The 23,191-nt window shown below is 43.2% G+C and overlaps 1 protein-coding gene across 3 annotated transcripts in view; it reads right to left on the reverse strand.

Annotated features, from left to right (window-relative positions):
• SLC25A16 (solute carrier family 25 member 16) overlaps positions 1-23,191 on the reverse strand; it is a 65,081-nt gene that overhangs the window by 20,098 nt on the left and 21,792 nt on the right. For 2 of the 3 annotated variants that reach the window (XR_016222219.1, XM_002718453.6), the window contains exons 3-6: positions 11,521-11,654; positions 8,338-8,401; positions 7,250-7,371; positions 6,931-6,997 (exon numbers count right to left, since the gene is read on the reverse strand). Coding sequence is in view for 2 of the 3 variants with exons in the window: in XM_002718453.6 (XP_002718499.1) it covers positions 6,931-6,997; positions 7,250-7,371; positions 8,338-8,401; positions 11,521-11,654 (387 nt within the window). In the remaining variant the exon portion in view is untranslated. The remainder of the gene's footprint in view (positions 1-6,930; positions 6,998-7,249; positions 7,372-8,337; positions 8,402-11,520; positions 11,655-23,191) is intronic. The other variant, XM_089314950.1, reaches the window with a different exon arrangement.

Consider the following 23,191-nt stretch of genomic DNA (forward strand, 5'->3'; position numbering starts at 1 on the left):
GTGGTAGGTTTACCTGCCACACAACAATGCTGTGCCATCCCCTCCCCCCACCTTTTTAAACATTTATTTATTTATTTGAAGGGAGTAGAGAGAAAGAGAGATCTTTATATGTTCCATCTGCTGGTTCACTCTCCAAATGGCCAAAATGGCCAGGACTGGTCCAAGCCAAAGCCAGGAGCCTGGAGCTCTACCTGGGTCTCCAATGTGGGAAGGGCCCAGTACTTAGGCCAATATCCATGACTTTCCCAGGCACATCAGCAGAGAGCTGGATCAGCAGCGGCACAGGCAGGACGTAAACCAGTGCTCCAACATGGAATGCCAGTGCTGCAGGCAGTGACTTGACTTATTGTGCCACAACCCCAATCACCATTGTAATCTTTTTTAAAAAAATATATTTACTTGAGTGTCGCTCCCCCTCTTCGTGGAGGAACGACACAGAGTCCTGCCTAGGCTTCATATCCGAGTCACGGCACCATTATGTCGCTCCCCCTCTTCGTGGAGGAACGACACAGGACCCTGCGCTGTTCTTTTGTCTGCTCGGCCCTCCCCGGGTTTGCTGCTGGTTCTTCCCGGGTTGGCTACTATCCCTTCCACCTCCGTGGAAGGGCAGTTCCCCCTGGCCACATTCCCCACTTCCGCAGGGGAGCGGCACACCGCCGGCCGGCTTTCTCGGGGGCTGCACAGGTGTTCCTTCAGCTAGATGTTCCCCTTAGATGTTCCCCATAGATGTTCCCGGTGCATGCCGTCTCTCTCCTCCTTTATAGTCCTCCTCCGCCAATCCCAACTCGGCTGCCCACACGCCGAGTACGCTGCTCTCCAATCAGGAGCAAGTCCTACAGTTTATTGGTTGAACTGGAGGCAGCTGTGCGGAAGCTGTTTACTTCTCTCCCAGCGCCATGTTGTGGGAGAGCAGATGCATAGAATAAGTCTTAATTCCAGTAACTCAGTCCAGTCCGGGCTGCTCCCCACACTTGAGAGACAGAGAAAGACAGAAACAGAGAAATGGAGTTCCCATCTGCTGTTTCACACTCCAAATAACCAAACTGGCCAGAAGGGTAGGGCAAAGCTGGGAGACAGGACACAGAAACTCAATCCTATTCCCCCAGATGAGTAGCAAGAACCCACCTACTTGTGCCATCATCTGTCTCCTAGGTTCCATCTCAGAAAGAAGCTAAAGTCAGGAGCCAAAGCTGAGAATCAAACCTAGGTATTCCAACGTGGGGGCACAGGTGTCCTAACCTAACAGCTAAGCCATACATCTACCCCATAAATTACTTTTCATACCAAATTTAAAAATCACAAATATTTAAAACTCATTTGGGGCCGGTACTTTGGCACAGTGGGTTAATTCTCCACCTGTGGCACAGGTATCCCAGTGGTACCAGTTCTACTCCCAGCTGCTCCTCTTCTGATCCAGCTCCTTGCTATTGCCTTAGAAAGCAGTGGAAGAGAACCCAGGCACTTGGGCTCCTGCACTCACATGGAAGACCCAGAAGAAGCTCCTGGTTCCTCACTTTGGAACAGCCCAGCTCTGGCCACTGGAACCATTTGGAGTGAACCAGAGGATGGAAGACCCCTCTCACTGTCTCTCCCTCTCACTATCTGTAACTCTCTCAAATAAATAAATATTTTGTAAAACTCATGTAATAAATATCAATGGGATTTTTTAGCCACTGCTGGTGGAAATATAAAAGATACAACCATTTTCAATTATTTTGATCTCATTTGATAAAACTCAGTATATATGACTTAAGACTCAGAAATTCTGGTCCTAGATATATCCTCCAGAAATAAACTCTTTAACCAGATGACCACTGGAGAAATAAATGAATGGTTATACACAACATGGATAAATCTTTGAAATATAATGAATCTGAGAAACAAACAAAAAAAAGTATTGATACTCCCATCCCACAGAAAAAACTAAGCAATAAAAAAAGAACAAACCATTGACATAAACTACATGGATGAATCCTCGGGGCTTAATGGTGAGTGGAAAAAGAGCCAATCCCCCAAAGGTCACATACTGTATGATACCATTTATATAAACTTTTTTTTTTTTTTGACAGGCAGAGTTAGACAGTGAGAGAGAGAGACAGAGAGAAAGGTCTTCCTTTCCCGTTGGTTCACCCCCCAAATGGCTGCTGTAGCCGGCGTGCTGCAGCCAGCGCACTGCACCAATCCGAAGCCAGGAGCCAGGTGCCTCTTCCTGGTCTTCCATGCAGGTGCAGGGCCAAGGACTTGGGTCATCCTCCACTGCCTTCCCGGGCCACATCAGAGAACTGGACTGGAAGAGGAGCAACCGGGACAGAATCTGGCGCCCCAACAGGGACTAGAACCTAGGGTGCCGGTGCCGCAGGCGGAGAATTATCCAAGTGAGCTGCGGCGCCGGCCCATTTATATAAACTCTTGAAGTGAAGCATTATATATAGAACTGAAAAAACAGATCAGCACTTGCCAGGAGTTAGGGAAGGGGATGGGGAGGAAGTGCCTGTGACAGTCAGCAGGATGCATGCTTGGGTGATGGACCTATTTTGTATCTTAACTATATTCATGTCAGTATCCTTGTTGTGAGTTTGTACTACAGTTTTGGAAGATATTATTACTGCAGAAACTGGGTAAACGGTATAAGGGAATCTCTGTATTATTATTTTCTCCCCAAATAAACCTTTAATTTAATGAGTATAAATTTCATAAGTACAACTTTAGGAATATAGTGATTTTTCCCACCAAACCCAACCTCCCACCCCCACTCCCACCCAACCCCCTCCTCCCTCTCCCATTCCCATTCTCCATTAAGATTCATTTCCAATTAACTTTATACACAGAAGACCAACTCTATACTAAGTTCGCACACACACACAAAAGGAAAAACTGTTTGAGAACAAGTTTTACAGTTAACTCTCATAATACAACTCATTGAGGACAGAGGTTCTGCATGGTAAGTAAGAGCACAGTGACTCCTATTGTTAATTTAACAATTAACAATCTTATGTATGACATCAATAATTACCCAAGGCTCTTGACATGAGCTGCAAAGGCTATGGGAGCCTTTTGAATGCACAATTTCTGTTAGTATTTACACAAGGCCTTAAGCAAAGTGGAAGTTTTCTCCTCCCTTCAGAGACAAGCACATCCTTCTTTGATGGCTGCTTCTTTCCACTGGAATCTCACTCACAGAGATCCTTCTTGTAGGACATTTTTTGCTGCAGTGTCTTGGCTTTCCATGCCTGAAATTCTCTCATGGGCTTTTCAACCAGGCCAGAATGTCTTAAGGGCTGTTCTGAGGTCAGAGTGCTATTTAAAGCAATTGTCATTCCATGAGTCTGCTGTATGGACTGCTCTCCATGTTGGAACATTCTCTCCTTTAACTCTATTTATTATTATTGCCAAACATTTGATCTTATTTATATGATCCCTTTAACACTTAATCCTATCTATACGATCACTTTAACACTTAAGATGGCATTTTTACCACCCAGCTTAATGGGATTTGGGGTCCCATGGCAAGTTTTTAAACAGTATCCTTAGACATATGAGGGAATGTATGCAGAACTATGCTATTTTACAATTACAAACTTTCTTCTCCCTCTCTTATTCACATATGATTAACTCTATGTTAAGAAGGGAATTCAACAAATAGTATGAAAAAGAAAAAAAAAGTTTATAAACAGTTGAGACAAGGGCTGTTCAAGTAATTGTTTCTCAAAGTGTCAATTTCCCTTCTACAGATTTCCTTCTAGGTGCTCTATTATCACATATCAGGGAGGACATATGATATTTGTCCCTTTAGGACTGGTTTATTTCACTAAATGTGATGTTTTTCAGATATCTCCATTTTGTTGCAAATGATCAGGTTTCATTTTTTCTACCACTTTGTAGTATTCCATAGTGTATATATCACATAGTTTCTTTACCCAGTCTTCAGTTGATGGACATTTAGGTTGATTCCATGTCTTAGCTATTGTGAATAGAGCTGAAATAAACATGGGGGTCAGATAACTCCTTTATTTGCTAATTTCATTTCCCTTGGGTAAATTCCCAGGAGTGGAATGGCTAGGTCATATGGCAGGGCTATAATCAGATTTCTGAGGTATCTCCATACTCTCTTCCATAGTGGCTGTACCAGTTTACATTCCCATAAACAGTGGATTAGGGTACCTGTTTCCCCACATCCTGGCCAGCATTTGTTGTTTGTTGATTTATTTTAAGCCACTCTAACTGGGGTTGGTGAAACGTCATTGTGGTTTTGATTTGCATTTCTAGTGATCCCAAACTTTTTTCATGTGTCTATTGGCCATTTGGATTTCCTCCTCTGAAAAATGTTTGTTTAAGTCCTTTGCCCATTTCTTAACTGGGTTGTTTGTTTTGTTGTTGTGGCATTTATTGATCTCTTTGTAGATTCTGGTTATTAATCTTTTATCAGTTGCATAGTTTGCAAATAATTCCCTGTATTCTGTCAGTTGCCTCTTAACTTTCCTGAGTGTTAATTTAGCCATACAGAAGCTTCTCAATTTGGTGGAATCCAAAAAATTTGTCAATTTTGGCTTTTATTGCCTGTACCTCTGGGTTTTGTTTTTTTTTTTTTTTTTTTTCAAGAACTCTTTGCCTGTGCCAATGTCTTGCAGCGTTTCCCTAACATTCTCTAATAATCTGATGGTATCAGGTCATGGATTTAGGTCTTTAATCCATTTTGAATGGATTTTTGTAAGGTGTAAGTTAGGAGTCCTACTTCATACTTCTGCATGTGGAAATCCAGTTTTCCCAGCAACATTTATTGAAGAGACTGTCCTTGCTCCAGGGATTGGTTTTAGCTTCTTGGCCAAATAAATTGGTTGTAGATGCTTGGATTGATTTCTAGCATCCCCGTTCTGTTCCATTGGTCTATCCATTTGTTTTTGTAGCACTATCAGGCTGCTTTGATTATAACTGCCTTGTAGTATGTCTTGAGATCCAAAAAACTCCACGAAGAGACTACTGGAACTCAAAGAAGAGTTTGGTAAAGTAGAAGGATATAAAATCAGTACACAAAAACCAACAGCCTTTGTATACACAGACAATACCACAGCTGAGAAAGAACTTCTAAGATCAATCCTATTCACAATAGCTACAAAAAAAATCAAATACCTTGGAATAAATTTAACCAAGCATGTCGAAGATCTCTATGATGAGAATTAGAAAACATTAAAGAAAGTAATAGAAGAAGATTCAAAAAAATGGAAAAATCATCCATGTTCATGGATTGGAAGAAACAGCATCATCAAAAATGTCCATTCTTCCAAAAGCAATTTACAGATTCAATGTGATACCAATCAAAATACCAAAGACATTCTTCTCAGATATAGAAAAAATGATGCTGAAATTTATACGGAAACACAAAAGACCTCAAATAGCTACAGCAATCTTATACAACAAAAACAAAGCCACAGTCATGAGCACCCAGACTCAGGAGTCTCTGCTTGGCTGGTTGCTGGGTGTAGACATAAACTGACACAGCTGTTATATATGTCCAAAGTGGTGCCTGTTATAAGCTTGTTACAGGATGTTGTTGCAGGTTGACTGGGGAGAGAGAAACGTGCCCCCGTTTGTGTTTTCTCCTCTAGTTTGGCAGGTACACTATCCTTCATGGGGCTCCAAGCCAGATTCTCTCTAGGCTCTTCCTGCAGCTTTTTCACCAGTGGCTTGGTCTCACCTCATTCTCCAACACTGCTGTGGAGGCTCTTGGCTGCTGGGGTCCTGAGTTGTGCATGTCCACGTCCTCCGTGTAGGTGCACTGTGTCCCTCTAATTTGTGTAGTTTCTTCTGCTGTTTTCTCTAACTCTTCCCTGAGACTGCACTCTTTCCACTTTTTTAAACTATCTTCTCGTGGATTAGAGCAGTAAGCTCCCTCCCTGCTCCGCAATCTTAATCCAATCTCCTCTGTATTATTTTTTTTTAAACTTTTATTTAATGCATATAAATCTCCAAAGTACGACCTATGGATTACAATGGCTTCCCCCCCATACCGTCCCTCCCACCCACAACCCTCCCCTTTCCCACTCCCTCTCCCCTTCCATTCACATCAAGATTCATTTTCGATTATCTTAATATACAGAAGATCAGCTTAGTATACATTAAGTATGGATTTCAACAGTTTGCTCCCACACAGAAACATAAAGTGAAAAATAATAGATGATTTTTTTAAATGATGATGAAATCAGATTAGACCTATTGTCATGTTTAATCCCAGTGAGAGTCAAGTTGGGAATTGATAATTTCTTTTCTTTTTTTTTTTTTTTTTTTTTTACAGAGGATCAGTTTAGTATGCATTAAGTAAGGATTTCAACAGTTTGCACCCCCACAGAAACACAAAGTGAAATATATTGTTTGAGTACTCATTATAGCATTAAATCTCAATGTATTATTTTTTATAAATGGATGTATATTCAAAATTATCTCAAAATGAATAGTTAAAAAAAACAGGAATGTAAACAAGATATCCATGGAGACTGACTGCAGGACGATAAGAATCCTTATTTTTTTTGTTTATATTTTTCTTTATTTCCTAACTTCACATTATGAAAATATTCACTATTTATAGGAAAGTCTTTTTCCTGTTTGAGGAAAAATACACTTCTTAATTCTTATTTCTAATTAACACACTCAAAAATACTGAATCCTTAGCATTCATCTAACCTGAGTATGTATAAACGCAACACCACAACTGGCTCACATATGAAGGAAAATATGTAAAAGTGTATTTCTATTCATTATATGTTAATAGTTATATTCACATATATATTATTGACCACATACAGACCATAATTTTCAAAATTTCTTGAGTAAAAGTACTTTCCAGATAGCATCTTTTCATGTAACCATTTCAGAAGAAAACTGGTGACATTCTTTAAATGTACACACAATTACAATTCTGCTCAATTTGAAACATACCTGCATATGGAGCCATTCCTAATAAGGTAGGCATGAGACCTCTGTAAAATCCAAGGAAACCACCTTCCTTTCAAGTGAAGGAAAATTTGAAGTGAGATTACACTATGTTCATTATGATAAACATCAAAGAACAAATGTACACATTATCATGAAATCAATATTCTGGAAACCACCCTCCGAAACACAAAGATACATTTTCATAATTATTATCAATATCAATAGTTATAACTAAGAGAATAATCACTTAGAAAAAATTTAAAATATTTTCCTAAATATAAAATGACATGTTATAAATGAGAAAAGCAAACATAATATATACCTTTGCATAAATTGTTTTGAATGCATGAATAATTCCTTTATAAGTATGTTCTCCTTTCACCTGGAATGCTAGGCGTACTCTCACCATATCAAGAGGGTATGTACAGATAACTGCAGTCATACCTAAAAACAAAGTAGAAACTTAAATGTAAACAATAATTTGGCAAGGGCAAGCACTGTGGCACAGCAGGCTAAAGCACTGCATCCCGTATGAGTGACAGCTCAAGTCCTGCCTGCTTTGCTGCTGATCCAGCTTCCTACTCATGTGCCTGGGAAAGCAGTGGAAGATGGCCAAGTCCTTGTGCCCCTGCCACTCATGTGGGGGATCTGGATGGAGCTCCAGGCTCCTGGCTCGGCTTGACTCAGCTCTAACTGTTGAGGCCATCTGGGGAATGAACCAAGAGACGGAAGATCACGTTCTTTCTGTCTGTCCCTCATGTTGTCACTCTATCTTTCAAATAAATAAATCTAACGAAAATTTTCTCAGAGAAAAAAGACAAATTTCCACAAGTAGAATTGTCAAAAGCACTGTATGCTTTTCATATAGCCATATATTTAGACTATTCCTTACGATCCACTGTAAAATACTTTTTAAGTTGGGATATTAATGATTTCTTGTACAAGTATGACTAAGAACAGAAAGATAACAAATGTGTGGCGTACTATGTAGTCAATGTCACACATATTACCTAAACCAAATTAAGTATTTCCATAGAAAATCAATGTCAGAGGGGCTGGCAATGTGGTAGAACAGGTTAAGCTGCTGCCTGCAACACTGAATACCACATGGGCACCAGTTTGAGTTCCAGCTGCTCCACTTCTGATCCAGCTCCCTGCTAATGGCCTCGGAAAGCAGTAGAGGATGACCCAAGTCCTTGGGCCCCCAAACCCATGTTGGAGATCAGAATAAAGCTCCTGGCTTCAGCCTGGCCACTGCAACCACTTAGGGAATGAACCAGCAGATAGTAGATCTCTGTCTCTCCTTCTCACCTTCTCTCTTTTTAACTCTGATTTTCTAATAAATAAAATAAATCTGAAAAAAATAAAATAAAATCAATGTCAGAAGCAAAATATACCTATTCCTCTTACCTGCCATAGATCCAGCCAGTAATCTGTGCACATGACCAGAAACTCCCAGCTTTGTAGTAATTAACTAGAAATCGAAAACACTGAATTAAACAAGGTATTTTTTAAATGCTGCCCGTTCACTGTTTAATAATAATGACTAACTTCAAAAGGGTTGCTAGACTAGTAAAAAGCAACTTAATAAAGTTAATGAAATGAGCACAATTATACAAATCTGGGCAGTATTGTATTACATCCGAACAAGGTCTTTCCTCTGTTGTCACCATTCTATTTTTTGTTCTTTTGCACAAGCAATCTAGCTTAGAACTGTAAAATAGGAAATACATAATACTATATATTACTGAGCACAAACCTGAAAGGTTGTGAGTGGGGATAGTAGGAGTAAGATGCTACTACAGGAATGCAACAACGAAGTCTTGATATACTAATGGCATCAACTCTTAATGCCTAGCTTTAAAAGCTGTTCACACCCCTATCATTTAGGTTTCATTCTTAAGACACCCTTTGAAACTTACAGTTCCTAGTTCTTGTGTTAAGATAATGTCAGAGGGGCAGGTGTTTTGGCACAATGGGTTAAGCCCTGGCTTACAACACCTGCATCCCACATGAGAGTGCAGCTCTGAGATCGGGATACACTGCTTCTGACACAGCTTACTGAAACTACCCCTAGAAAGGCCACAGAAGATAGCCCAAGTAGTTGGCTTCTTGCCACCCATGTGGAACACCCAGGTAAAGCTGCTGGCTCCTAGCTTCAGCCTGGCTCAGCTCAAGCTGTTAAAAGGCATTTGGGGAGTGAACCAGCACATGAAGATCTTTCTCTCTCAATCTTCCTCTGTCACTCCCTCTGTTGGTCTCTCTCTTTAAATTAAAAAAAAAAAAAAAAAAAGAATCTTTAAAAAGAAAAAAGATAATGTTTGAGGGGATAAACTCACTCAGGAACAGAAGGAAACTTAATAAGTTGGTTAGGAATAGCTATTATATTACTCCAAAATATACTTTTACAATATGATCTCACAATTTTATTTAATAAGCAAAACAAGGCCGGCGCCGCGGCTCAATAGGCTAATCCTCCGCCTGCGGCGCCGGCACACTGGGTTCTTGTCCCGGTCGGGGTGCCGGATTCTGTCCCGGTTGCCCCTCTTCCAGGCCAGCTCTCTGCTGTGGCCAGGGAGTGCAGTGGAGGATGGCCCAAGTGCTTGGGCCCTGCACCCCATGGGAGACCAGGAAAAGCACCTGGCTCCTGGCTTCAGATCAGCGCGATGCGCCGGCCGCAGTGCACCGGCCGCGGCGGCCATTGGAGGGTGAACCAACAGCAAAAGGAAGACCTTTCTCTCTGTCTCTCTCTCTCCCACTGTCTACTCTGCCTTTCAAAAATAATAATAATAAGCAAAACAAAAGACACAGTGTTCCTTTCCTAAAATTGAGAAACAAGGAGTATTAAAAAGCAGTTGAGGGGCTGGCGCCACAGTTCAATAGGCTAATCCTGCGCCTGCGGCGCCGGCACACCGGGTTCTAGTCCCGGTCGGGGCGCTGGATTCTGTCCTGGTAGCTCCTCTTCCAGCACAGCTCTCTGCTGTGGCCCGGGAGTGCAGTGGAGGATGGCCCAGGTGCTTGGGCCCTGCACCCACATGAGAGACCACGAGGAAGCACCTGGCTCATGGCTTCGGATCAGCGCGATGCGCCGGCCGCAGCGTGCCAGCTGCAGCGGCCACTGGGGGGTGAACCAACGGCAAAAGTTAGACCTTTCTCTCTGTCTCTCTCTCTCACTGTCCACTCTGTCAAAAAAAAAAAAAAAAAAAAAAAAAGCAGTTGAGGGGCTGGTGCTGTGGTGTCACAGGGTAAAAACACTACCTGAAGCGCCGGCATCCCATATGGGCACCAGTTCAAGTCTCAGCTGCTCCACTTCCAACCCAGCTCTCTGCTACAGCCTTGAAAAGCAGTGGAGGATGGCCCAAGTCTTTTGGCCCCTGCACCCGCGTGGGAGACCCAGAAAAAGCTCCTGGCTTTAAATTGGCTCAGCTCTGGGCAGTGCAGCCATCTGGGGGAGTGAACCAGTACATGGAAGACTTCTCTCTCCCTCTCTACCTCTAGAGCCTCTCTGTGACTCTGCTTTTCAAATAAATAAATAAATATTTAAAAAAATAATAAAAGCAATTGAGGGGCCAGTACTGTGCATGGCAGGTAAAGCTGCCACCTGCAGTGCCAGCATGCCAAATGGGCACCAGTTCGAGTCCCGGTTGCTCCACTTCCAATCCAGCTCTCTGCTGTGGCCTGGGAAAGCAGTAGAAGATGGTCAGAGTCCTTGGGCCCCTGCATCTGCATAGGAGATCTGAAGAAAGAAACTCCTGGCTCAGCCGGCGCCGCGGCTCACTAGGCTAATCCTCTGCCTAGCGGCGCCGGCACACCGGGTTCTAGTCCCGGTCGGGGCGCCAGATTCTGTCCCGGTTGCCCCTCTTCCAGGCCAGCTCTCTGCTGTGGCCAGGGAGTGCAGTGGAGTGGAGGATGGCCCAGGTGCTTGGGCCCTGCACCCCATGGGAGACCAGGAAAAGCACCTGGCTCCTGGCTCCTGCCATCGGATCAGCGCGGTGCGCCGGCCGCAGCGCGCCGGCCGCGGTGGCCATTGGAGGGTGAACCAACGGCAAAAGGAAGACCTTTCTCTCTGTCTCTCTCTCTCTCACTGTCCACTCTGCCTGTCAAAAAAAAAAAAAAAAAAAAAAAAAAAAAGAAAGAAAGAAAAAAAAGAAACTCCTGGCTCCTGGCTTTCTACTGACCCAACTCCGGCCATTGTGGTCATTTGGGGAGTGAACTAGTGGATGGAAGACCTCTCTCTCTGCCTCTCCTTCTGTTACTGTGTAACTCTTTCAAATAAATAAATAAATCTTAAAAAAATTTATATTTTAAGGATTTATCTTTATCTTATTGAAATATATTTTGTCTTTTTTTCCTAAGCATGAACAAAAAACATTTACTCACGAATGACTAACGATTTTGGAATAAGTAACTCTAAAACCCAAACTATACTAAAAATTTAAGCTCCTTCAAATCTTACTCCTTAACGAAGCCATTACTTTATTCTTTTATTCAAAGTATCTTTAAAGTTCAGAGGAGATGCCTGGTAAATCAGCATCATATTTAAAAAAAAAAAAAGAAAGAAAGAAAGAGACAGAAAGAGAAAAGTTCACCCACTGTTTTATAATGCTCAAATGCCATGAACTGGATTGCGCCATAGGGAAAGATTCGAATCATCATGGCACCATTTCCTTTATACAATCCCAGGAATCCTTCCTTTTGGGGAACAGCACGCAATGCAGAAAATACTCCTATTTTAAGAAAGATTTAAGAAGAAAAATACTATTAAGATGCAGAAAACTATCTAAATTCAAATTGTCCTTGCAATCACCAACAAAGATTACTATGCTATCATTCATGATATAATTTTGCCATAGAAATTACATAAATAGTAAATGTTCTATAATAAACTTACTTAAAAGATAACACATATCCAAATTATATAAGTATACCTCATATAAAAATATAAAACCTGGGGCCAGCATGGCAGTGTAGTTTATGCTGCAGCTTTCAATACTGGCATACCAAATTGGGGTGCCAGTTCAAATCTGGCTGCTCTGCTTCTCATTTGCCTTCCTGCTAATGAACCTGGAAAAGCAGCAGAAAATGGCCCAAGTACTTGGTTGCTTTGCTCCTGATCCAGCTTCCTACTAATGCACCTGAGAGAACAGCATATGGTTCAAGTACTTGGGCCCCTGCTACCCACATGGGAGACCAGGATGGAGCTCCTGGCTCCTGGCTTCTGATTTCAGTCTGGCCTAGCCCCAGAGGTTGTGATCAATTGTGGAGTGAACCAGCAGATAAATCTTTTTCAAGGACCTCTGTCATGGTTCAGCAGGTTAAGCCACCACCTACAAGTGGCTGTCATCCCATATGGGTGCTGATTCGAGTCCTCACTGCTCCATTTCCAACCCAGCTCCTTGCTAACACACCTGAAAAGCAGTAGAAGATGGACCAAGTGTTTGGGCCCCTGCCACCTATGTGGAATATCCAGATGGAGTTCCAGGCTTCTGGCTTTAGTCTGGCCCACCCCAGCTGTTACAGCCATTGGGGAGTAAAGCAGCAGATGGAAGATCTCTTTCTCTCTCTTCCTCTGTGTTTTTTTTTTTTTTTCTCTCTCTCTCTCTCTGCAACTCTGCCTTTCAAGCAAATAAATCAATCTTTAAAAACAAACAAAAAACAAAACCTCTGAAGCCAGCACTGTGGCAATGTAGGTTAAGCCTCTACGGCACTACATACCACATGGGTGCCAGTTCAAGTCCTGGCTGCTCCACTTCAATCTATTTCCTTGCTAAAGGCCAGGGAAAGCAAAAGAAGATGGTCCAGGAGCTTGGGCCCATGCACCCAAGTGGGAGACCGGGAAGAAGCTCCTAGCTCCTGACTTCAGCCTGGCTGAGCTCCAGCTATAGCAGCCATCGGGGGAGTAAACTAGTGAACAGAAGATCTCTCAGTCTCTGTCTCTCCCTCTCTCTCTGTAACTCTGCCTTCTGAATAAAACAAACAAACCTTAAAAAAAAAAAAGCTCCTTCTCTGTCACTCTGCCTTTCAAAAAATAAACTTTTACTTATTAAGATATGGCAGCAAGAACGGCTATAATACAGTCAACTATATTTGTAATTACAACAAATTATAGTGAACTACAGTAACCTAAAAATAATAGTAACTGAAATACATTCTACTGTAAAAATGTTTAAATATATATATATATTTAAATATATATATATATATATATATATATATATATATATATATATATTTCAAAGTCCAGAAACTGCCTTGAAGATGATCAACTCTATCTGGAAAAATGAAGGCAGGTTTCTTAGACTGATCCAGGTCATGTGTGTTATTCATTTACATAAGAAAACTGTTAAACAAGTAAATAACTTTTTAATTGAATTTTTATTTATTTTCATTTTATTTGTAGGAGAGAGAGACAGAAAGATAGAGATATTCCATCTACTAGTTCACTCCTCAAATAGTCCCAACAGCCAGGGCTAGCCCAGGCTGAAGCCCAGAATACAAAGAGGTCTCTCTCATGAGTAGCAGGGATCCAAGCACCTAAGGGATCATCTACTGTTTTCCAGGCGTATATTGGCTGGAACCAGGCACTCCTACGAAAGCAGATCCCAAACACTAGCCCCAAGACCCTCTACTAAAACTATTTAAATGTGGGGCATTGACTAAAGGGCAGGTGGTTTATATGATGTGGACAGTTTAGAAGGAATTGAGATTATTTTTGAATCTCATGAGGATATGTCATTCCTGAAGTCTTTTATGCTAACAGCCAATGGAGCAAAGGTAGAGGCTTGATCTAATTATGACCTAATATATGAGCCTGGTGGAACGTTCCCTCAGAACATGATTCCCTTAAGATGGTTACTTACATAAACTGGGTCTTGCATCTCTCTCTGTTTTCTGGCTCACCATATTATCATTAATCTGCTCACTCTCCACCACTGCCAGCCTCCACCAGATACCAGACTAACAGTGACACCAATCTTTTTTTCTTTTAAGAATTTTTTTTTTTTTTGAAAGTCAGAGTTACAGAGAAGGAGAGATATAGAGACCTTCCATCTGGTTCCCTCCCCAGAGGGCCACAGTAGACAGGACTGGACCAGGCCAAAACCAGGAGCCAGGAGCTTCATCCAGGTCTCCTAAGTAGAGTAACTCAATCTTAAACTGTGAACTTCTAAACTGTAAACCAAAATAAACCTTTTCCTTTCCAAAAGGTCCTCTGAAGTATTTTAGTTAAAGTAATGAAAAGTTGACTACTACATCATGCAATATAAAACTCATGCATTATGGGGGCCAGCACTGTGTCACAGTGTTTAAGTTCCAGCCTGTAGTACCACCATTCCCATATGGGTGCCAGTTTGAGCCCCAGCTGCTCTACTTCCTATCCAGCTCCCTGCTAATGCACCTGGGGAAGGAGTAGAAGATGGCCAAGTCCTTGGGCCTCTGCACCCACATGGAAGACCAGGAAGAATCTCCTGGCTTTGGATCAGCTCAGCTCTGGCCATTGCGGCCATTTGGGATGTGAATCATGCATGGAAGACCTCTCTCTCTCTCTCTCTCTCTCTCTCTCTGTGTGTGTGTGTGTGTGTGTGTCTCTACCTCCAGTAGATTCTGCTCTGGTAGAATTTCTTTTACTCCAGTCCATGTAAATACCTGCTTCTATAAAAATACTTTGGGATATATCTCTTCTTGGATATTAGGCATCTATAGTTTTTTTAAGATTTATTTCTTTGCAAGACAGAGTTAGAGAAAGAAGTAGAGCCAGAGGTTCACTACCCAGATGACCACAACAGCCAGAGCTAAACTGATCCAAAGTTAGGAGCCAGGAACTTCTTCCAGGTCTCCCACATGGGTGCCGGGGCCCAAGGACTTGGGCCATCTTCTACTGCTTTCCCAGGCCACAGGAGAGAGCAGGATCAGAAGTGGAGCAGCCGGGACTGGAACCAGCACCAATATGGGACGCCAGTGCTGCAGTCTGGGGCTTTAACTCACTGAGTCACAGAGCCAGCCCCATCTATAGTTTTAATTGCTGAGAAGTACTCTTAATGATTCTTATATTTTAGAAATTTAATTGAGTCTAGTGACTTTCATATTTAAAGATTTATTTATTTTAAAGGCAGAGTGACAGAAGGAGAGAGAGAAGTTTCATCTGCTGCTTCACTCCCCAAATGTCCACAACAGCTAGGAATAGGCCAGGCCAAACTCAGGGACAAGGAAATCCATCAGGTCTCCAACTTGGGTAGCAGGGACCCATACTTAAACCATCATCTTTTTCCTTCTGGGGTGCACATTAGCAGGAAGCTGGATCTGAAGTGGAAGTGGAACTCGGTCTTAGGCACTCTGATATGGTATGTGGGTATGTATCCTAAGCAGCATCTTAACCCGCTGCACAACACCAGCCACTTATTGCATATTCAATCAACTCTTTGCTTCAACAACTGGGAAGGGAGCAGAGTTGTAACCCACCAGATTAAGCCACTGCTCGTGACACCAGCATCCCATTATGAAGTATCAGTTTGACTCCAGCTGTTCTACTTACAATCTAGCTTCCTGCTATTGCACCTGGGAAGGCATCCAAAGATAGTTCAAGTACTTGGACCTCTGCTATCCATGTGGGAGACCAGGAAAGAATTCTTGGCTCCTCACTTCAGCCTGACCCAGTTCTGGCTGTTGCAGCCATTTGAGAGTAAACTGGCAGATGGAAAAATCTCTCCCTGTCTCTCACTTTTTCTCTTCTCCCTGTTTCTCTGTAACTTTGCTTTCCAAATAAATAAGTCATTTAAAAAAAGGAAAGAAAAAACAACAACCTGGGAAGGAAGCCTTTAGCAAAGTGTTAAATACTGAAAGTACTGATGTGTTGATGGTAAGTTTATATTCAGCAGTCCTCTTTTACTGTGGTTTCACCTCCTGAGGTTTTATGGACCAGCAGTAAAGTGTGACATAAAATATTAAATGGAAAATTCCAAGAACCAGTGCTGTGTGGCGTAGAGGGTAACGCCACCACCTGCAAGGCTGGCGTCCCATATGGGTGCTAGTTCAAGTCTCGGCTGCTTCACTTCGTATCAGCTTCCTGTGAATGCAAGTGGGAAAACAGCAGAAGATGGTCCAAGTTCTTGGGCCCCTGCACCCACGTGGGAGACCCAGAAGCTCTTGGCTCCTGGCTTTAGAGCAAGTGTTGTGGTACAGGCAGCTAACCCTCTCCTTGGGACGTCCACATCTGTTCCATGTCAGGGTGCCAGTTCCGGATCCGACTACTCTGTTTCTGATCTAGCTTCCTGCTGATGCATCCTGAGAGGCAGCAGACGATAGCTCAAGTGCTTAGATCCCCTGCTGCCGACATGGGAAATCTGGATGGAGTTTCAGGTTCCTGGCTTTGGCCCAGCCCAGCCTTGGCTGTTGTAGGTATTAGGGGAACAAACCAGGGGATTGAAAATCTCTCTCTCTCTCTCTTGCTCACTCTCGCTCTGCCTTTCAAGTATATAAAAGTAAATAAACTTAAATATATATATATATTCTAATACCTCCTCTTGCTATCAGGAAGCAAAGGTTGAGCCCTGTTTACAATTTTTTATTTATTTGAAAGGCAAAGTTACAGAGAGAGGGAGAGACAGAAAGAGAAAGAGTTCTCCCATCCTCTGGTTCACTGTCCAAATGACCTCAATGGCTGGGGCTTATCCAGGTAGAAGCCAGGAGCCCAAAACTCCATCTGGGTCTCCCATGTGGGTGGCAGGGGTCCAAGCGCTTGGGCCAATATCCACTGCCTTCATAGGCACATAAGCAGAGAGCTAGACTGGAAGCAGAGCAGCACTCCAACATCAGATGGCAGCATTGCTAAGTGGTGGCCTAACCTGCTACACCACAACACCAGCCCTAACCACTGTTTAATGATAGGAAAGTGTTTAAAACTATTTAACAGTAACCAAATTTAGAACATCAATTTCAACTGTTCATAGAAATAACTGACAATGTTTTTTCTAAAGCCAAATATCTGGGCTCCTGATGCCCAAGAAGGAAACCCAGATGGAATTTCAGGCTCATGGCTTTGACTTGGACCAGCCCCAATCATTGTGACCATGTAGGGAGTGAATCAGCAGGTGGAAAATCAATTCCTTCCCCCTCCCCTTTCCCCTTCCCCTCCCTCTCCCTCTCTTTCTCTCTTTCAAATAAATTAAAAAAAAATCTTGGGACTGAAGATATGGCATAGCAGGTAAAGCCACCACGTGCAACATGGGCATCCCATGGGGGTACCAGTTCATTTCCTTGCTGCTTCTCTTCCAATCCAGCTGTCTGCTTATGGCCTGGGAAAAGCAGCAGAAGATGCCCAAGTGCTTGGGCCCTTACCACCCCCATGAGAGACCCAGATGACACTCCTGTATTCTAGCTTTGGCCTGGCCCAGCAGTGGATGTTGAAGCCACTTGGAGAGTGAGCCAGTGGATGGAAGATCCCTCTATGTCTCTCCCTGTCTTTGTTTGTTTGTTTGTTTGTTTTAAAGATTTTTATTTATGTAGTTATTTGAGAGGTAGAATTACAGAGGGAGAGAGACAGAGAGAAAGGTCTTCCATCCATTGGTTCACTCCCCAAATAGCCACAATGGCCACAACTAGGCCAATCTGAAGTCAGGACTCAGGACCTTCTAGCGGGTCCCCCATGCAGGTGCAGGGGCCCAAGCACGTGGGCCATCTTATACTGCTTTCCCAGGCCATAGCAGAGAGCTGGATAGGAAGAGGAGCAGCCAAGACTCAAATTGTTGCTTATATGGGATGCTGGTGCTGCAGGCGGAGGCTTTACCCTCTACACCCCAGCGCCAGCTCCTGTAACTCTTTAAAATAAACAAATATTTTTTTAAAAAATCTTTTAAAAAAATCTTCAGGCCAGCGCCGCGGCTCACTAGGCTAATCTTCCGCCTTGCAGCGCCGGCACACCAGGTTTTAGTCCCGGTCGGGGTGCCGGATTCTGTCCCGGTTGCCCCTCTTCCAGGCCAGCTCTCTGCTGTGGCCAGGGAGTGCAGTGGAGGATGGCCCAAGTACTTGGGCCCTGCACCCCATGGGAGACCAGGAGAAGCACCTGGCTCCTGCCATCGGATCAGCGCGGTGCGCCAGCCCGCAGCGCGCCGGCCGTGACGGCCATTGGAGGGTGAACCAACGGCAAAAGGAAGACCTTTCTCTCTGTCTCTCTCTCTCACTGTCCACTCTGCCTGTCAAAAAAATAAAAAATAGTGGCCGGCGCCACGGCTCACTAGGCTAATCCTCCGCCTAGCGGCGCCGGCACACCAGGTTCTAGTCCCGGTCGGGGCGCCGGATTCTGTCCCGGTTGCCCCTCTTCCAGGCCAGCCCTCTGCTGTGGCCCGGGAGTGCAGTGGAGGATGGCCCAGGTGCTTGGGCCCTGCACCCCATGGGAGACCAGGAAAAGCACCTGGCTCCTGGCCCCTGCCATCGGATCAGCGTGGTGCGCCGGCCGCAGCGCGCCGGCCGCGGCGGCCATTGGCGGGTGAACCAACGGCAAAGGAAGACCTTTCTCTCTGTCTCTCTCTCTCACTGTCCACTCTGCCTGTCAAAAAATAAAAATAAAAAATAAATAAATAAATAAATAAAAATAAAAAAATCTTCAAAGGACCATTGTTATGGTGTAGCAGGTAAAGTCTTCACCTGTGACACCAGCATCCCATGTGAGTGCCTGTTTGTGTCCCACCTGATCCACTTCTGATCCAGCTCCCTACTAATGGCCTAGGAAAACACTAGAAGATGGCCAAATGTTGTCCCCTGCACCCACATGAGAGACCTGGAAGAAGTTCCTGGCTCCTAGCTTCAGCCTGGCCCAGTACTGGCTGTTAGCCATCTGGGGAGTGAACCAGCAGATGGAAGATCTCTCTGTCTCTCTCTCTATATATGTCTTTCAAATAAAATACACAAATCTTTAAAAATATATATTTTTTCAGAGAAATCATTAGAAGTGAGATAGATATAGAATTTTCAATAAAAGGAAATCTTGGAAACAAAAATGTCAGAGGAAGGCTGGAAAGTACAGGCTATATGAACATACAGTTAACAGACAATAAGATAGTGACTTCTGAGAATTTTATCTATGAAATACATGAAATCTGTTCTGTTTATATTAATAAAAATTAAAAAACAAAAAATACCAATTTTCAAAAACAAAAAATGTGAAAATAGCCTCTTTCTATTTGTCAGGAAGTATCACCATTTTGCACAATTTCAAGAGGCATTCATCTATGTAGCACACCATTTTTTAGAGAACTATCTGTGTGTATATGAATATGCACATATTTATGCATATACTGTTTCAGAAACAAACCATTATCCAAGTGTATATACGTATACATTAGTAAAAGACTCCAGTCAAGCACCGTATTATCCTTAAGCAATTAAAATTTATTTTATTTAGTGATCAAAGAACCTCTAGGATGTATTAGTCCCACTGAACAGATAAGGAAATGGAGAGGGCATTCCAAGACTAAGTGACTGGGTGCAGGATCATGCAGCAATCCATTTGCTGGAAGAGGATTTCACCTGTCCCTGTTTGACTCCAGTCAAAGCGCCCATCTGTGCAGCCAAATAAGTTCACATCATAATTGGGCAGCTGAAAAAGAGGGAGACTTTTCAGTATTAGTAAATCAGAGCTAAAGAATCTTTGGGATTTGGGGATCAACTGTGTACTCTGTACATTCAAGAGGTACTGATCTTAGATGACAAAGAAATCTAACATTGAAACTGGCTCTGGGGGCCCGTGCTGCGGCATAGAAAGTAAAACTGCCACAGGCATCTCATATGAGCACCAGCTTGAATCCTGGCTGCTCCACTTCTGATCCCACTCCCAGCTAATGCACCTGGGAAAGCAGCAGAAGACAGCCCAGGTGCTTGGGCCCCTGTACCCTGTGGGACCCAGAGAAGTTCCTGGCTTCTGATTTGGATCAGCCCAGCTTTGCCCGTTGCAGCTATTTTGGGAGTGAACCAGCAGCAGATGGCAGATACCTCTTTCTCTCTCTCTCTCTCTCTGTAACTCTGCCTTTCAAATAAATTAAATGAATAAATCTTAAAAAAAAAAAGAAAGAAAGAAAAGAAATTGAATCTGATGTATAAATTCCCAATGGAATAATGAAGAAAGTTAAAATTAAAAACTAAATAAATACAATTTTCAATTAACAAAAGAGAATATAACATAGTGTGTGGCTGATGTTGTGACACAATGGGCTAAACCACCACCAGCAGTGCTGGCATCCACAAACACCTTAAATTTCTCTTCTAAGCCAAAAATCCCTTAAATTGCGTTAAAAGACCATATTTAGGGGCCAGCGCTGTGGCACAGTGGGTCAACACCCTGGCCTGAAGCTCCAGCATCCCATATGAGTGCCAGTTCGAGACCCGGCTGCTCCACTTCCTGTCCAGCTCTCTGCTATAGCCTGGGAAAGCAGTAGAAGATGGCCCAAGTCCTTGGGCCCCTGCACCCACGTGGGAGACCGGGAAGAAGCTCCTGGCTCCTGGCTTTGGATCGGCACAGCTCCAGCCCTTGCAGCCATCTGGGGAGCGAACCATCGGATGGAAGTCTTTTCTCTCTGCCTCTCCTCTCTCTGTGTAACTCTGACTTTCAAATAAATTTTTTTAAAAAGACCATATTTAATCATTTTTTACAAAAATCTCACCTAACACAAAATAATAGGCAATGCCAAATAAATGGACAAAGAATGGATGTTATATCTTCCCAACTTTTAAATAGCTGTGAAAATAATCACACCATTTTCCTTCTTCAGCCTACAATCTATACTATTTTTACTTAGGAAATGGATGAAGAATTTATTCATGGCATAACACTGAGCCAACTTCTCCAAGTATTATGAAGATATTTGAAAAGAATGTGTTTTCATAGCAGGGTGGGAAGTTCCCTGTGTATCAATTATATCAAACTTGCCTGTTATTATGTAAGCCTTCTCTATATCTTTATTTATTTTACCAAGCCAGAATTAGAAGGAACTAACATTTGGCAAAATGTAAATGTAAGCTTTTGTTTATATTCATTGGCTGTGGAAGAAAATGAAAAAAACTTGTAAAAATACTGAATTTATTTATTTATTTGACAGGCAGAGTGGACAGTAAAAGAGAGAGAGAGAGAGAGAAAGGTCTTCCTTTTACCGGTGGTTCACCCCACAATGGCCGCTGCGGCCAGCGCACTGCGCTGATCCAAAGCCATGAGCCAGGTGCTTCCTCCTGGTCTCCCATGGGGTGCAGGGCCCAAGCACTTGGGCCATCCTCCACTGCACTCCCAGGCCACAGCAGAGAGCTGGCCTGGAAGAGGGGCAACCAGAATAGAATCCAGCGCCCCGACCGGAACTAGAACCCGGTGTGCCGGCGCCACAGGCGGAGGATTAGCCTAGTGAGCCACGGTGCAGGCCAAAAATACTGAATTTAAGGAAGGCACAAGAACAGCAAAAAGATGTTTTTATACTTTTTGAACTATGAACTTTGTGAAAATATTACATATTAAATAAAGTATAAAAGCAATAATATTAAAAATAAAGGTTTTAAAATAATTCTATTATGACTGCCCTACTCATTTTTATATCACATTTGGTTGCAAAAAGCTAAATAAGTCTAAAAAGATTTTCAATATGTTTCAGGAAAAGTTCTTTACACTAACAGTACAAATTGGAGGAAGTAGAAATTTTAAATATATTTCATCATTTTCATTTGGTCACAAATTTTTTTTTATACATTTATTTATTTATTTGAAAGGCAGGCACCACAGCTCACTTGGCTAGTCCTCCGCCTGCGGTGCCAGCACCCCGGGTTCTAGTCCCAGTCGGGGAGCCATGTTCTCTCCTGGTTGCTCCTCTTCCAATCCAGCTCTCTGCTGTGGCCCGGGAGTGCAGTGGAGGATGGCCCAAGTGCTTGGGCCCTGCACCTGCATGGGAGACCAGGAGGGAGCACCTGGCTCCTGGCTTCGGATTAGCGCAGCACAATGCCCGTGGCGGCCATTTGGGAGTGAACCAACGGAAGGAAGACCTTTCTCTCTCTCTCACTATCTAACTCTGCCTGTCAAAAAAAAAAAAAAAAAAAAAAAAAAAAGTTAGAAAGAAGGAGAGAAAGAGAGAGAGAGAGATCTTCCATCCACTGGTTCAATCCCAAATGGCAGCAATGGCTGAGCCTGCACCAGCCCAAAGCCAAAGCATGAACCTCTATCTGAGATCTCACATGTGGGTGGCAGGGGCCTAAGTACTTCAGCCATCTTCTCCTGTTTTACCAGGTGCATTAATGAGGAGCTGGATTACAAGTGGAACAGCCAGGACAGGAACTGGTACTCATATGTTAAGCTTGCAATGGTGGCTTAACCCACTATACCACAATAATGTTGTGCCACAATAATTTTTGATTTGAAGTAACAAACAGTTTTTGCTTCCTTGGAAATAACAGAACAAATTTTTAGAAAGAATCTAAGGGGGCCAGCATTATGGCTGGTTAAACTGTAGCAGGTTAAGCTGCCGGCTACAGTGCCAGAATCCCATATGAACACTGATTCAAGTCCCACTGCTCCTTGCTAGTGGCCTGGGAAAAGCAGCAGAAGATGGCCCAAGTGCTTGGCTCCTGTACCCACATGGGAGACCTGGAAGAACCTCCCGGCTCCAGGTACTAGACTGGTCCAGTCCTGGCCATTGTGGCCATTTGGGAAGTGAACCAGCAAATGGAGGACCTCTTTCTCTCTTTCTCTCCTTCTCTCCCTCCCTCCCTCTCCCTCTCTCTCTCTAACTCTGCCTCCCAAATAATAATAATAATAATAATCATCTAAAGTAAAAGTAAAGTTTGTTCAATAGCAGTATCTTTATCTTTAATTTGACTGTAAAAAGTCATGTTTAAAAAAAAATGTGGGGGCAGGAGTTTGGCACAGTGTTTAAGACTACATTTGGGAGGTTGGTGCTGTGGCGCAGTGGGTTAAAGCCCTGGCCTGCAGTGCCGGCATCCCATATGGGCGCTGGTTCTACTCCTGACTGCTCCACTTCCAATCCAGCTCTCTGCTATGGCCTGGGAAAGCAGCAGAAGATGGCCCAAGTCCTTGGGCACCTACACCCATGTGGGAGACCCAGAAGAAGCTCCTGGCTCCTGGCTTCCGATCAGCATAGCTCCAGCCGTTGCAGCCATCTGGGGAGTGAACCGGAGGATGGAAGACCTCTCTGTCTCTACTTCTCTCTGTAACTCTATCTTTCAAATAAATAAAATAAATCTTAAAAAAAAAAAAAAAAGACTAAACTCAGGATGCTGCCATATT

Source organism: Oryctolagus cuniculus, chromosome 15 (assembly GCF_051225735.1).
Source record: "Oryctolagus cuniculus isolate XC-2025 breed Fujian yellow rabbit chromosome 15, ASM5122573v1, whole genome shotgun sequence".
Taxonomy (NCBI): Eukaryota; Metazoa; Chordata; class Mammalia; order Lagomorpha; family Leporidae; genus Oryctolagus; species Oryctolagus cuniculus.